Here is a 14,745-nt window from a genome sequence, read left to right as displayed (position 1 = left end):
CACCACAATCATCTATTTGATCAATATTTCCTTACTATCATGGCCCAATTCCGCACAACGCAACTCTCGTCTCGCGCATCTAACGTGATCCCACTCTTCTGGTTCGTGCGTGCGGACGAACAGCAGACGAAGAGGACCCAATCAGCACTAAATGACGTCGTCGACAGAGTAGCCCAGAAAACCTCAGAATTAAAAAAGATGTCAATCGTTGGTATACCGTGGTTGCGAAACTATGCACCATCTATCACGGATGTCGTTGCCATGGCGAGAGGGTTCAACATGGGCGAGGGCCACGTTCTCGGCATCGACGCGCAAAGTCTCGTGGACAAAACTCTGTTGGTCCTGCACTGTGTCAATGGGAAGGCACCAGAGATTGGGCGTGCAGCTCGCGAGGCAGCAGTCGAGACTTTGCTCAAGGACCAGCTGTACAGATACACGCTTGCAGAAGCATTCGACGAACGTCCGTGGAGTGAGATCCCTGTCCCAGTACAACCTTTGGAGCCAGTATTCAAGGACGACAACCCGGAAAGTATCCTTCCACCACATATCCCGATCGGCACGAAAATCGTCGAAGACCAGGTCACGCTGTTTTCGTTGATCAAATTAACGGATGAAGAGATCCGTGTACTGAAGCAAGATATGGGACATCCCGCTGACGAGATCGTTGTCTACAACTGGCCGCACGAAACTCCAGCATCTCAAGCCCAGGCATACACCATTTTCCAATGTGTGAAGCCAGAGATACCCATTCAGGGGGGTCAAACCTTCGTCATGTTCATCGATGCCACTCACACATCGGGACCACAGCGTGCGCCTGTTGTGGTCGTAGCTTGCGAGTCTGCATCTACGGCTGTTGGTGATGGATCGCGTTCGTCTCACTTGGAGCTGATACAGTACAAGCACATCTACCTACACGCCGAGAGAGCACAAGAAGTCAAAGGACTCTGGCGACTGATTTGGCATCCGCCAAATCGAGGCAGCGTCAATGATACGATGGTGAACTATCCTCTGTTCTATGGTGCTAAGCATCGGTTCAACGATGCCACAGCTTCCCGTGCGACGGACTGGACCGATCCTGTCGAGCTATATCAGAGTAGTTTCATTTCTAAACCAGGTACCCCAATCTGCGCAACCGGCCCGGTATCTCCCGATTACATAGTGTACATCCTCAGCCCGGTGACGCCAGTCGAGCTCCGTTACTTGCGCAAAACCTTCCTCACTCGCGCTGCGGACATTCCACAATTTATAGAGTTGGACATCGTTCCCAGAAGAACAAGAACCGTGGCCGCTGAATCAATAGAGGAGACGCCTGCACCAGACTCATCTACTCGTCTTGACCCCCTACTAACGTATTTCGACACCCCAGCCTACCGTGCCATCGCCGATCCACCAACAACTTTTGTGTTCCTCGACAACGACGCCCTGGATAACCTCCTCTCGAGTGTCGACAAAGATCTCTCTGTCCCGCTCGCTACAAGCCACTACCACTACCACGAGCCAGATCTCCTGGCAGTTGAAGAGCCGGCATATCTGTTCGCGAACATTGTGATTGAAGAGGGCCTTGAGTCGACGCTGGCGAACTTGAGTGTCGGCAACATGTGGTTCTGGGAGTTGGTGGGCTGTTATGGCGATGCTCTGAATGCGGCATTCTGGCCGGAATACAGGGGGAGCATGACGAGGGAGATGCTGAATGTCGATTGGTAGTAGTTTGAACACTTTTTCAGATTTGGGGAACAAACATAGTATAAGGTACAACGCAAAGAATAGACACTTCAACCAATTTTCACCGCTTAGGCACTTGAAGACCTTCAATGTTAAGAGACCGCGATGGTTTGGATTCGGCAATTGAACATAAGGTCGAACTGACGACGTGCACGCCCGAACGGGCATTGCAGACTGTATGGGTTTCGCAAAACGACCGTACCTGCGAGCTTCAACTAGGTATCGTAATCTCATTTCCCTGAGACGACAAAGAAATCGTCCACTGCGCCAAGTCCCTCACCAAGTGCCCGCACAGGCGCCACGCATCGCGCCACGCACACCAGCAACAGTATCAGTACCACTGCAACTCCAGAATCTCGAAGGTAAATAACAGCCAATAGCGGCGTCACAGAAGCCTATCGCACCCCACAAGCGAGATTTACAGCTGCGGAAAGGGCGGCGATACTACCTACGGTAACTGGCGCTACAGGTAGGCTGTGTCACGGGCTTTGTGCAATGCATGTTATGTTTACTAATTCAATTGTGCAGGGCTAATCTGAACGAAAAAGCTTGCACTTAGGTCACGGTTAGCTAGGTAGCTTTCCTGCTACAGTGCTGGAACGGACATGACATGTACAAATAAGTGGCTGATAGTTCAGGATCTGTGGAAGGCTAGAAGACTTGAAGAACTGATCGATGTGAGAATGATTGATCAGATTCATCTGTCGACGTAGTCTCCATAGAAAGGATCCACTTAGATTCCATCCGTTCTAGTGCGCTAGTCTGATCCTCGAGCAATCCGCTTGTACTACTCTATTCTATCTCCGTTATGCTTACTCCATCTCGCTATACTCAACCAGCGAGCTATCTGAGCACGGACACTTGTTTTTCACTCCACCAATACGTACCAGTTGTGTCGCTGCCCACGAAAAGTGGGTGTCGTTGCAAACCGGGGTTAAAGAATGTACGAATTGGATGTTCCTCCCCTCATTAGTCCGGATCGTCCGCAAGATCCCAATGCGGCTTCGGTTGTACGAACAGAGCCAATCCAAAATTACGTAGCGCATGCCACTAAGACTAACAGGAGTGGTATTGATCTACACGTCACTTTAACGCTCTATGCAGGCTCCACAAAAGGAAGACAGATGAGGAAGTCCCAAGTTGTTATACGCGGAACAGAGAGGTGGCAGGTGTTTCGCACCGTGTCGGTGCTCAAGTCGCGCTACCTGCCGATGTTGGTTCCAGGAGAGCTACCGTGTCCGTGCGCGTAATGCGCGGATTCGCGTAATGCGCCGAAACCCCCTAAAGTGCACCTGAAAAATGAGGTTGTAGAGCCACGTACAATAGTTATTATTGCGAGATTGTTTAGTGGAGTGTTCTATAGGTCTATGCGATAATTATTGCCTATATATTTTATTTATATAGAGTGGCGGTGCGGCCACTGCGGGTGGTGTGTGTGCGAGCTGGTGGAGGAGGCGTTGCAGGCTTTGGTTGACTACGCGCACCTATACCACGACGCGCAGGCTTTCTTCTTACTATAGAAGCTTTTGAAGCTGTCTTATTGCCTCTTTGGGACAATTGTATAGCTTTCTGGGCGTCCTGAGCTTGCTTCTGACGTTCCTTTTCAGCCTTGCGTTCAGCTACTTCTTCTGCCTTCTTGGCTTTGACACGGTCTCTCTCTTCCTTCTCCCTCACCCGCTGCTCACGCTTCTCCTGAGCTAGTCGCTCTTTGTATAGCTTGTTTGCGTGCCTGAGTTCAGCCATCTCTACTTTTCTAGCCTCTTCTGCCTCAGCTTCTTGTTGTTTTACCTGCTCATACTGACGTGCTTTATCAACCCTACAAGGAGAGTAAAACACTGCTCCACCATAATAGTCCTCAGGTTCCTGGAAGTCAAGGACTTTGCTCTTCTTCTTGTGCTTCTTCTGAGTCTTAAGAACCTCTTTTAGGCCTGCTATCTCATGGTGGAGTAGCTGGTTTTGGACTGAGATGTGGTGGAGCGAGCGGCTGATCTTCTTCAACTCCTTACTACTCTCATCCTTGGCAACCTTGCGCAGTAGGGTCTCTATTTTCAGCCAATCTTTGCCAGAATAAGTTGAAGAAGAGCTTCCGCTAGCATCAGAGGCCTGGGGAGAAGGCTCAGCAAAGCGGTGAAGGATGACGTTGGGTTGGAGGGGTGCTATACCCGTTGCCTCAAAAGACTTGAGTATCAACTCCTGAGTAAACGTGCTCGTCCAGGCCTTCCAGAATAGGTGGAAGAAGTCGCTCTTCTTGATTACTGATAGTCCCTGGCCATTGTGAAGGTATGTTGTGAGCTCCTTTGAGTACGCAGTTGAGAGAGGCTTGAACATCACTACATCCAGCGGCTGCAGCGTGTGGGTTGAGTGAGGAGGAAGGATAGCCAGCAGTATCTTATTCTGATCACAGTAGTTAATGAAGTCCATAGTCATATGGGATCCATGGCCGTCAAGGATCAGGAGGCGCCACTTCCTCCGCGCCTTGGTCTTGGTGAAGCGATCAAACACCTGTTGAAGCCAGGCAAGGCCTATATCGTTGTTGGTCCAGCCAGTAGGTGATGAGGAAACAAGTACGTCGTGTACCCCTGGCTGTACTTCCTCTACCCAGCTTGATTGGATGGTACTGTTGGCAGACTCGTAGAGGATGCCTGGCGGCAGTGCAGTCCCATCACCACACACACAAGCCAGCAGCGTAACCCAGGCCCTATTACCATCTTGAAGTGATGCTTTGACCTCCCCCTTCTCCCACATCCGCCTACTGAACACGTGTTTCGTCCTAGTAGTGATCCCAATCATGAACCCCTTTTCATCCATATTGTATGTGTGGCAGCTCTCAACCTTATACTTAGTGACCTTGCGTTGTAGTAGGTTGAAGTATAGCTCATACTTTGTGTATAAATCAGCGTTGTGGCGATTGGCGTCCATACCCGTTGAGTATTGAGAGATGAGATGGATGGAGTAGTTGTTAATAAACCGAGTAACCCAGCTCTCGCTCACACGCTCCTTGGCCACAGAAGACGCGAAATTCTGTATCATCTCCCTTGTAGGTGGTATAGAACGAGCAGTAAGCTCTCCTATATAAGTTACAAGCTCCTCCTCTTGTTGTGGAGTGAGCTTTTGCTGTGCAATAGCCTTCTTATTACGCGACCGCGTCTCACCCCTCCACGTGCGCGTCAACGTTGACCGCACAACACCATGCTTTTCAGCTATTTTAGACCACGGGATCTCATCTTCAGATGCAAAAGTATCACACTCTAAAAGGGCTTCTTCTAATCCCATCGCGTTGTGTTGTTATGGAGGTAAGATAATAGGGGTGTTTTGGTGGTTCGGCGCATTACGCGAATCCGCGCATTACGCGCACGGACACGGTATGGCTCATAGCCCCGGAATTTTAATCATCTATAGCAACCTCTGTAAATTGTAAGATGTAAGGTGCCCACACAAACGCGAATCGCGTCCTCAAGTTGTGTGCACGCGATTGTAACAAGTACGAAGTAGACTAATCTACAGAACTTGCGTGTGCAAGTCTTGCCACAGTATTTCAGTAGAATCCAGGTATCTCACAGAGACATTTAGTACTACTCGGGCGAGCCTTTGTATTGAGAATAGCACCATTTTTTTTATTCATTCTTGCTTATTCTTTGGCAACGGAATAGACAATATCCCTAACTTTATTGACGCTGCACACTACTGCTCTTCCGCATCTCGTCGAGATATTCCAAGTCAAAGTATGCGCTCCTTCCATAATGCACCTGTGGATGACCATGCTTATGTTTCCCTCGTTTGGCACTATTCGTCGTCCCTCGCTCCTCGACAGCATATTACTATACACCACACCAGATTATGTAACGTAGATCGATAGGCTTACAATACTTGAGTAGACTTTGACTCTTTTTGTATGAACTATGGGGGTCTATTACTATCAACAATTGCAAGATCATCGTGAGCAGAACAAAGAAAAAGTTTTCGCACGCACTTTTATGGATCAGAGTGTGTTAATCACATAAACTATCGAGCTACTCAATTTTCCTTTAGTGCCCGCCTCCTAACAACAGCATTGAAGCTAGGCTTCGCGAACCACCTCGTCTTCCACGTATACCTCTCGCCCTCCGCATTGGATAGGATTTGGAAATCGTACTTTCTGACAATCTGTGGAATGACCTTGCTCATTTCCAACAAACTAATATTCTTACCGATACACGTCCGCGGCCCAGCGCCAAACGCTAAGAAGTTGCGATCCAGCACCGCACGCTCCTCTTTGTTTTTCGTGATCCAACGCTCAGGACGGAAAAACTGCGCATCGGGCCCGAAGATCGACTTGTTATTGTGGATTACCCATGCGTTGACCCCGACTTCGGTGCCAGGTGGGAAAAATTGGCCTGCGACTGTGAGGCCCTGGGGACCGACGACGCGAGTCAACGGCGCACCGACAGCGGGATGAACACGTAAGGCTTCCATGATGACGGCTTGAAGATAGGGAAGTCTTTGGGCTTCTTGGAAGGTCGCTGGGTCTGAGAGGGTACCGTTCGCCGTGGCTTCGTCGAGTTCGTAGCGGAGAGCGGCGAGCGTATTAGGATACATGGCCAGGTATGCGATGACAGCAGAAAGTGAGATAGCAGTCGTGTCTGACCCCGCTGCGATATTTTGAGAGGCAGCTTGGCGAGTATGGTAGCGTGTCGCCTTGCCTTCCTGTTCCATGGGCAGCATCTTGGCAAGGAAGTCGCTGCGGTCTTCGGGTGATTTAGTGCGTCCCAAGACGCGACTATTGACGTGAAAGTCCACGAAGTCATTAATCCTCCTAAAGCTGGGTTCGAGCCGAAGCTTTTCCATCACCATACTGATCCACCAATGCCATTCAGGAATAAGCCCTATGATTGACGCATAACTCATAGCCTCGTCGATAGCCTCAACGATTCCAGATTTATCGCCACCGTCTTCCATCAACCCAAATCGTGATCCAACTGTGATTTCGCCGATGACGTCGAAAGCGTAGTATTGCATAAGCTCCCTAACATCGAGGGCCTTCCCATCTTGAGCATGCTCCTCTAGTCTCTTCAGCAAGATTGTGTTGCAAGTGTCGACAAAAGGCTCATAGGAGAGGAGAGTTGTTTGTGAATATAGTCGCGCAAGCGGACGTCTGGTATCGGCATGAATGGCTATGCTCGGCTCGGAGAAAAGGTTGTACTCATCCGGTTGGCCGAACGGATGATAGAATTGTGACTTGTCGAGAGCACCGTGGTGTCCAAGGATCACCTTTGCGGCTTCTCCGTCATTTATGCTGTACCGATTTGGTGCAAGACGTACGATCGGACCTGTATCTGTTAGTGATGTTTGTCCACAGCGTTCCTGCTCAAGACGATATCAGAATTGACCTCGGTGTGGCTTTACCATATTTTTCGTGTAGCGCAATATTCAAGGTTGAAATATCGTGCTTGCGCACAGCCTGGATCTCCCAGAGACGTGTGAAGCGAGCGAGAGCGGGGCCAGGCACACTTCGAAGTGGCGAAGCCAAGATCTGATAGACATACTTGACGACAACAAATACAAGCAGCGCAACAAGACTGTAGATGTAGTATCGCCCGTGCGAGCTCTCGGCGACCGATGGTTGCATGTGCGGGAGATTTGGCATAATCATTTTCGAGGTGGATTTACTCTCGTGATGATTACAATCTGGCTACAAGGCATCTTTATATATTGTTTAGATAGATGGTTCGATCGTTAGATATCCACTACAACCACGGATTGTACAATATGCAGAGTGGGGCCGCCGATGTACGTCAAGCATAACGACCAGAGGAGCGATATCCGCTGTTAGTCTGCGACGACTCCGCATGTACTCCCCGCTCAACGTCAGTCATTCCACTCTGAGTTACGGCCGAGTCTCCGGACAAACTAAGGACGGATCTCGAAAGTGGAGAACACCCACCCATTAGAAATGCCCGAATTAGTAGGCGCGATTCCCTTGTCTGCCCCACCATTATTAACGCTTCAATCCCTACAAAACTATTACTAGTTGATATTAGATTAGCAACTCTGTAGAGTAGAGTAGCTAGTACTATAGCTAAATCTGTCTTAGATTAATATTCAACTACTGTTAAGCTCTTAGAAACAGAACTTATTTCTGTTCAGAGCTGTGAAAAACTACTTTCGCAAATATTCTACTGCTAAAAGGTAGTTCTAAGCTTTGAGTTTTTTTATGAGTTTAGAATAATGGAACTCTGTTAGGTAGGATTACTTGTACGCGTGAGAGGAGGTCGAACGCTGCGCATGGAGCTCTGGCTGACGAAACATAGTCATTCACGACACTCACACTCGATTGAATCCCAACGACCCATAGTTTTGGCCCGAAGGAGGTCTTCATACAGACAGCAACAGCTTTCCTCAACTACACGGCACATCGAATACAAGTAACAATTCTTATCTTGAGGCAGACGAGGACCTTGTGAGCCACGCACTCTTCTGGATAAGCAAGATTGCCAACTTCATAGCAGCTGTGGGCGAGCTCGAAGCTGATGGGGGTAGCGCGCCTGCTAATGCACAGTCCCTTCACGAGCGTGGTGATCAGTGGAAAGCTCTTGATATTGGACTTGGACGATGGCACATGGAACGGACGCCGTTGGAGGGACAAGGAATGGATGTAGCGTCGCCCAGTAGCCAACCAAGTCTCGATAGGATCGCATACACGATTGCGACTTGTGGATCAACGATGCAGAACTATCACATGGCCCGCATATTGCTGCTTACGAACAGGCGGCCACAGCGACGTGTTCTCCATGCTAACGTCACACAACGCCTTAGTTCTTATTGGAGGATACGGAAAAGGTGGCCGGCCATAGCCAGGAGATATGCGGAATCAGCCTGTCGAGTTCCCCAGACGGTGTGCGCATTCAGTCTGTGCAACCTCTTTTCGTGGCTGGGCACTGTTTGGGTGAGCGGCGAGAACGCGATGTGGTTATGACCTCGCATACTGTTTACGTAACCATGTTCGGTCTCGCGCGGTTCGGACTCCGTGAGATTGGGCGACAAAGACCGAGGCTCGAGCCGGAAATAGTCGGTCTGCATTCCGAGATACGGTCAAGTTACACATAAAGCCTGATTATGAGCAACTTTCTTAGAATTGATCTAGAGTGTAAAACTTCCGCGAATCTACTCAGCGAAGCAGACGGGATAGGTTTTATCTACCGGACGTAAGATTGTCCCATGTGGAACTTGATCTGATCACTTTGTAAAAGAGCATCGATACGAAGAATCCACGACATACTGTACCGCCACATAAAGAAAGAAATGTCAGACACGCGAACTAAAAGTATGCTGCTGAAGAATGGTGTTGTGCTTATCCATGATTCTCAAAATCACGTAGTCCCAACTCAGACAGACATCCTGATTGAAGATGGGACAATCACGCGTATTGGAGCTCAGCTTGAAACAGCCAGTGGTACTGAGGTAGTCGACTGCACTGATAAGGTCATCAGCCCTAGTTTCATCGATACCCATCATCATGGTTGGCAAACGCAACCGAAAGGTCGTCACGCGAACGAGCAGTTGTTAGAGTACCTTGTTACTGGTAAGTATGAAGAAAACACATAACTCTCTACCTAACCTATACCTTTTTACTACTATACTTATCCTATAGTCTATATAGACTCTATCTTAACTCTATTCCAGCTCTAGGTATTTTATGTATTCTTACTAGTATACTAAGTAGTATTAGTTTTAATTCTAATATAATACATCAGTGCTGTATGATGGTTACTTCTATAGTAACAAAATTATTTTAGACTAAAGTAAATTGTATAACTCTAACGCTGTACCATAGTAATGCTAAGACCTACTTAACACAGGTTGGGTTACTTTACTAACTCGCCAGATTCAAGAGCCTTGCTAATATCCTTGTCGTTGTTTCTATTCAGCCAATTCTTTACGACGGTAGCGTTGTCTGATACAGTGACCTTATCTGTCCGACGAGGAAGTACATGTGAGCATTCAGTCAAGCTGTTGATGTTGTTGACACCAAGGAGGGAGAGGCGGACATATTCTTTTGCGTAATCCTACATACAGGTGTTAGTCGAGTTACCTGAATAACTTGGCGACTTCTCGGAGGTCACAAAGCCTCTTACCTCATTCCAATGCGCTTGGCCGCTTGCAAACTGATTCCATTCCGCGCTTGCAAGTAGGTGCTTTGACAGTTTAACGTCGCTTGGGAATTTGAAGACCCTGACCGGTGTATTTGTTGATGTTGTCTCCGAGTAAAAGCTGACATCCCATATACCAGGCGTGCTGTCTTGTGGGTCCCCAGCACGGCTGGTGTTGACGAAATGCTGTTGGCTGGTGGAGTGCGCTCCAACGAGCGCTACTAAGCCGTGGACTCTAACGGTCTTATTCTCGAATAGTTCGATGAGCTGATCTGCTTCGGCAAAGACATCAGGCAGAAGTCCATTGACTGCGGGACGACCGGAATCTGGCCGGCCAACAAAAGTGCGCACTCGAGGTCCTAAGGGGCAAACAACAGTCGCGACATTGGCGCCCATTTGGATCAAGTCTGCCATGTGTATCCCGTATGACTTGTACTTCGCCCACCAGTCGAGAGTTACACTTGCAATGTGCTGGAGGCCATTGTTCTCCGGTCGCTGGAGCTCTGCCTCACCTCCACTCAAGCCACTAAGGAGAATGCTCCCGTCAGCACCGCCAAAGTCCTCAGTAAACTTGCTCCATGTGCCAGCGTCGTGGAAACCTAGACGCACGGCTGCACGAGCTTCAGCGGTACAACGCCCGCTAGCGCCCCGAAAAGTCTTTTCCATGGCCAGTGCAATGTGTCTCCAGATGCAGCAAGTGTCAGCCTTGCATTTTGCATTGTCGATATTTGCAAGACCGCCCTGCCATTCCGTAAAGGACTGTGCAGGTGTCGACCCAGTTAAGATCCCCCAAACTGCCCATCCGACATCAGTTTTGGGTCCACCGGTTCCTCCGTTGAATTGGCTGCGAAGATCACCTATCATCTCCAAAGAGTCGGGTTCTAGGGGATCGTTGTTTGCACGCTGGGCAATCTCTGCTGTGAAGGTACCAATTGCTTTTCTGAGTCCTGAATATGCCGTTACAAGGCCACAGGAGGTAAGGAAGAGGATTGAAAGTTTCATGGCTGGAGGGCTGTTTCCGAAAAGTTTGATTAGGAGAGTCTCGAGCGGGACTGAGAGCGAAGGACAGCAGGTATTTGCAACTACGACCTCCGACGTCCTATAAGCTCTGCTGCCCGTGTTGCAGTAAGTCTTGGCAGAGTAAGTTACGTAGCCGAGCCACATCATCAGCAACAGGCCCCGGTCTCGTCTGCATGTGAAGTGCAGCTAGGCAGATTTGGTATCTGCGACTCGGGGTTCATCACTAATAGTGGGTCTAAAGAGGTATAGACGGCACACAAAAGCCAATTCTGGCTATCTGGACAATACCACCCCTTTGTTCCTCTCACCAACCGCAAGTAGTTTTTCAGCTGTGTAAAGATCAGATGACTTGCTCCCCGTAAAGTGCATCTTAGATGTTGGTGGCGTTTGGCACAACACCCTGGTACCCTGCTTCGCTCACAGCATGACCGTTTCATTAACAGTGCCGAGGTTTTTGGTTGATACCGTGGATTGCAAGCCTTTTCGCTTCCAGTGATCGCCTTGGCAGGACTGTTGATATTTGTGGATGAGTAAAGGTGGCTCTTGCTTGGCGCCTGGCCATTTGTGCCAGTAAAACGTGACCGACGGCTGATCCGTCGTCCAGCTGGGCGTGTGTGTGGTCACTGCACCTTTGCAATTGGCTGCGCTCATCATCGCGAGGCTCAGCTAGGTAACCGAGATCGTACCACTTACCCCGCAGTCGGTACCGAACCACACCAAGATCCTTCCAGAGCTTATTTTCGCCGAGAGTTTCCCACAAAAGCTTCGCGCCAATATGCGGCTGACTCTGCTGCTGGTGTAGCAATACTGGTCCGGGTATGGTGCATCTATTCACTTTTCCTAGTTCATATTAGTCTTGTTCTGACAGCAAGAGACATGAAGAGGCTTGGCATCGTCAAGGCGTCGACGCGTAAGATCCAGGATCTCGTGGTAGGACCCACAAGATCCTGGATCTATCTCTACGATAGCAAGAATCTTGATGTTCCGACCGCAGCTTGTGCTAGCCCGGTTGACGTCCGGTACCGTGTCATGTCTCCACATTGTGGCCAAACATCCAACGATGTACGTAGTCCGCCACATTGTGATACTACTGTAACTTGCGAGATTGCACACTTCTAAGAACACAAGACTGAGAGGTGAACCGCAGACAATCTCTTAACCAAATGCGTCTTGTCTGACAGATGTGTCGATCTTGTTGTTGACTAGATTGCTACAAAGAAGAAAGATAAATACATGTCTGAAACGCATGTGGAACATGCCAGCGAGCAGATACCCGCCTGCCTACAATATAAAGTTTGCTTAACGACAGTTTTATGTCAAACTTGCTTAACATTTACCATTGCCCTTCTTCGTACATGTTGCTGCAGCAGAGGCCACTAGCTTGCTTGATGAGCTCGCCAGAGTAGCCAAAGTCGTTGGTGCTGATGGCGGTGTAGATATTGGCGAGGGCGTAGACCCCATCGCTGAGGTACTGAACGAGGTGTGCACAAGACTTGTTCGACTCCAGTACTCCTCGAGCGCCAACTCGATTTTGTCCATATCTTTGTAAGCATCGAGGTCCACAAACCATTGCAACTTTTGCTTGACGCCTTCAAGTGAGAACTCGCCATTACCCCATGTTGCTGTATCTTTGTACTCGCCTAGTTTGCAGGGCTTTGCGAGGTATCGTGGCTCCATGGGGTCGATGAAGTGAGTTGTTTCAGTGTAATTGAAATCAGAAAGCGCTGTTACGTTAAACATAGCCAACATCTCATGGTCCTATAAAAAATTAGTTTGTGAACATAAGACCAGGATTGGGCTTACCTCGTGTATCAGATTGTGACAGTGAAACATATACACACCATCCCACGGAGAGTAACGTGCAATTACTAGGACTCGTTCGTTGGGTCCGAGCCAAACGACGTCCTTCAGAGCAACCTGTTCATAGGGTTGCACACCTCGAGAGCCACCGGTCCTGGAGATAATCTGGAAGTCTATCAGATGTATGTGGATTGGGTGACTCCAGCCACCACTCTTGTTGATCAGCTCCCAGACTTCGATTGATCCTCTTTTAGGCTTTGCTAGAACCCTTGCGTCAACCCCTTGTGACCAGACTACTCCATTAATATTCCAAAGGCCTCCGTCATGCTGAAACACAAGAGAGTGGTCGATGCCTGCTTTGTTGGGCGGGTAGGGCACCGATCGCAAAGCACTCGGAACGTTTCCGTTACCTGCTGTACTAGCAACAGAGGACTGGGGACCTACACGGAACTCTGCGTAGCATCAATACCATTCCTACAGGTCGAAAGCAATACGTACGCATAACTCTATCAGTTCCATCGTAGTCACTATCCGCAGCGATTCCTGGGGTATTCCTCAACACAATGTTTTTGTTCGCATATTGGCTGAAGTCTACGACAATCTCCCATCGCTCGGCGACGGAGATGAAGAGGTCGCTGGTGTCGATCGTTTTCTCAAGCAGACCACAGTCAGAGCCAATGACTTTGAAAGGTAGCTTGGTTCCAGACTTGTTCTCAAGCTCCATGTACAACTTGAACGTTCGACTGATGCCTGTATTGCACAAGCGGAAACGATATTTCCTGGGCTCGACCTTCATGTAAGGCCAAGGTGCTCCATTCACGTGAATCACGTCTCCATAAACGCTGGTTGTCTCTCCATTGGCCTCGGGGTCCCAAAGTGTACCGTCACCGTTATAGTATTTCGCAGAGAGGGCCAGGGGTACATCGTATTTACCATCTGGTAAACCCATGTTGCGTTCATAGTCGTCACGTAGGATATAGAAGCCTGCCTGGCCATAGTAAGCATTTTCGGCAGTATGATCTACAGCATGATCCTATGTGCAAGTTAGTATCAAAGTTCAAGATTTGGAAAGGAAATATGCTCACATGATACCAGAGGGTGCGGCCATTCTGTCCATTGGGATAGTAGTAGTCTTTATATTGATCGAAGCCTGTGATGTCGTCTGCATAACCATCGAATGGAGCGCGGCTGTAAGAGCCGTGAAGGTGAATAGCGCTTGATCGGTCCCCGTGATTAATGAATCGAATGACGGCTTCTTCGCCCTTGTTCTGGATGAACGTGGGGCCTGGAATCTCACCGTCGTAGCCAACAAAGCGGGCCTTCTTCATTGGTGGAGGGTAGATCTGAATCTCTACCGGTTTGATATCTATCTCATAGTAATTGACAATGCCGCCGGTGTGGTTATTCGTGAATGTGAACTTTGGCTTCTTTACAGATGCTATTGGCATCGGTACGCTGAAAAAGTCCTTGTAAACAGGACTGAACCATCCACAAGAGACTGCCTGAATCGAAAGAGTAGTGAGTAAAACTCGAATTAGTCTGGCCATGGTAACGAACATGTTTCAGATAAGGATGCAGAAGCCTTGAACAGTTCTGCGTGCACTCAAACCACCAAGGATCGGTCGTCCTAAGTAGTTATGTGCAAATTTTAGGACAACTCTTGGTAAAGGGCACGTCCAAGTTCCCTCTCAAAGCATGTAATTGGCACTGCAGTGGATGATCTGGCGAACGAATCCGCTTAACAAACGCGAGCCACTTTGATGCCATTTTCAGCCCTCACCAGCTCTGATGGACTCTGAAGCAGGATCAAGTGATCATACGGAAGCCTAGAACCAGTTTATAGTAGCGAAGTATCGAAAGACCTTTCTCTAGGCTCGCGATGAGCGTGATACTGCTGGAGATCGCTTAGAAGTGCTCATCTCGTCGCCGAGATGCTGAGACAGGGTTAGGCGACTATTATAATCCCAGGTTGAATGACAGCTGAGAATTGCGACTATTCCACAATGTTACGTGTCTGATCGCCTACTTGAGTAATTGGAGCTGATCAAGGTTGGCGTCCCTAGAGAAATTCGCTCGG

At 48.9% G+C, this 14,745-nt stretch overlaps 5 protein-coding genes across 5 annotated transcripts; 2 read left to right on the top strand and 3 right to left on the bottom strand.

Moving 5' to 3' along the window:
- Positions 1-14: 14 nt before the first annotated feature.
- C7974DRAFT_476588 (uncharacterized protein) lies at positions 15-1,704 on the top strand (the record flags this gene model as incomplete). The annotated part of the gene is made up of 1 exon (XM_046146690.1): positions 15-1,704. The coding sequence occupies exon 1, from the start codon at positions 40-42 to the stop codon at positions 1,702-1,704; it is 1,665 nt and encodes a 554-aa protein (XP_045990844.1). The 5' UTR covers positions 15-39.
- Positions 1,705-5,726: 4,022 nt separating this feature from the next.
- On the bottom strand, positions 5,727-7,351 carry C7974DRAFT_429259 (pisatin demethylase; the record flags this gene model as incomplete). The annotated part of the gene is made up of 2 exons (XM_046144632.1): positions 5,727-7,028; positions 7,105-7,351. The coding sequence occupies 2 exons, from the start codon at positions 7,349-7,351 to the stop codon at positions 5,737-5,739; spliced, it is 1,539 nt and encodes a 512-aa protein (XP_045990843.1). The 3' UTR covers positions 5,727-5,736.
- A 1,579-nt stretch (positions 7,352-8,930) lies between these two features.
- On the top strand, positions 8,931-9,387 carry C7974DRAFT_445658 (uncharacterized protein; the record flags this gene model as incomplete). The annotated part of the gene is made up of 2 exons (XM_046145559.1): positions 8,931-9,280; positions 9,350-9,387. Exons 1-2 carry the CDS (start codon positions 9,001-9,003, stop codon positions 9,385-9,387), a joined length of 318 nt encoding a protein of 105 aa, XP_045990842.1. The 5' UTR covers positions 8,931-9,000.
- A 176-nt stretch (positions 9,388-9,563) lies between these two features.
- C7974DRAFT_438034 (peroxidase) lies at positions 9,564-11,909 on the bottom strand (the record flags this gene model as incomplete). The annotated part of the gene is made up of 3 exons (XM_046145234.1): positions 9,564-9,764; positions 9,834-10,553; positions 11,745-11,909. The coding sequence occupies 3 exons, from the start codon at positions 11,907-11,909 to the stop codon at positions 9,564-9,566; spliced, it is 1,086 nt and encodes a 361-aa protein (XP_045990841.1).
- Positions 11,910-12,194: 285 nt separating this feature from the next.
- On the bottom strand, positions 12,195-14,215 carry C7974DRAFT_476585 (Cupredoxin; the record flags this gene model as incomplete). Its single annotated transcript, XM_046146689.1, has 4 exons — positions 12,195-12,626; positions 12,672-13,120; positions 13,167-13,701; positions 13,754-14,215. 4 exons carry the CDS (start codon positions 14,213-14,215, stop codon positions 12,195-12,197), a joined length of 1,878 nt encoding a protein of 625 aa, XP_045990840.1.
- Between the last annotated feature and the right edge of the window lie 530 nt (positions 14,216-14,745).

Source organism: Boeremia exigua (assembly GCF_020726555.1).
Source record: "Boeremia exigua strain MPI-SDFR-AT-0100 chromosome Unknown C7974scaffold_16, whole genome shotgun sequence".
NCBI classification, from domain to species: Eukaryota; Fungi; Ascomycota; class Dothideomycetes; order Pleosporales; family Didymellaceae; genus Boeremia; species Boeremia exigua.
This window is presented reverse-complemented; position numbering and strand designations above follow the sequence as displayed.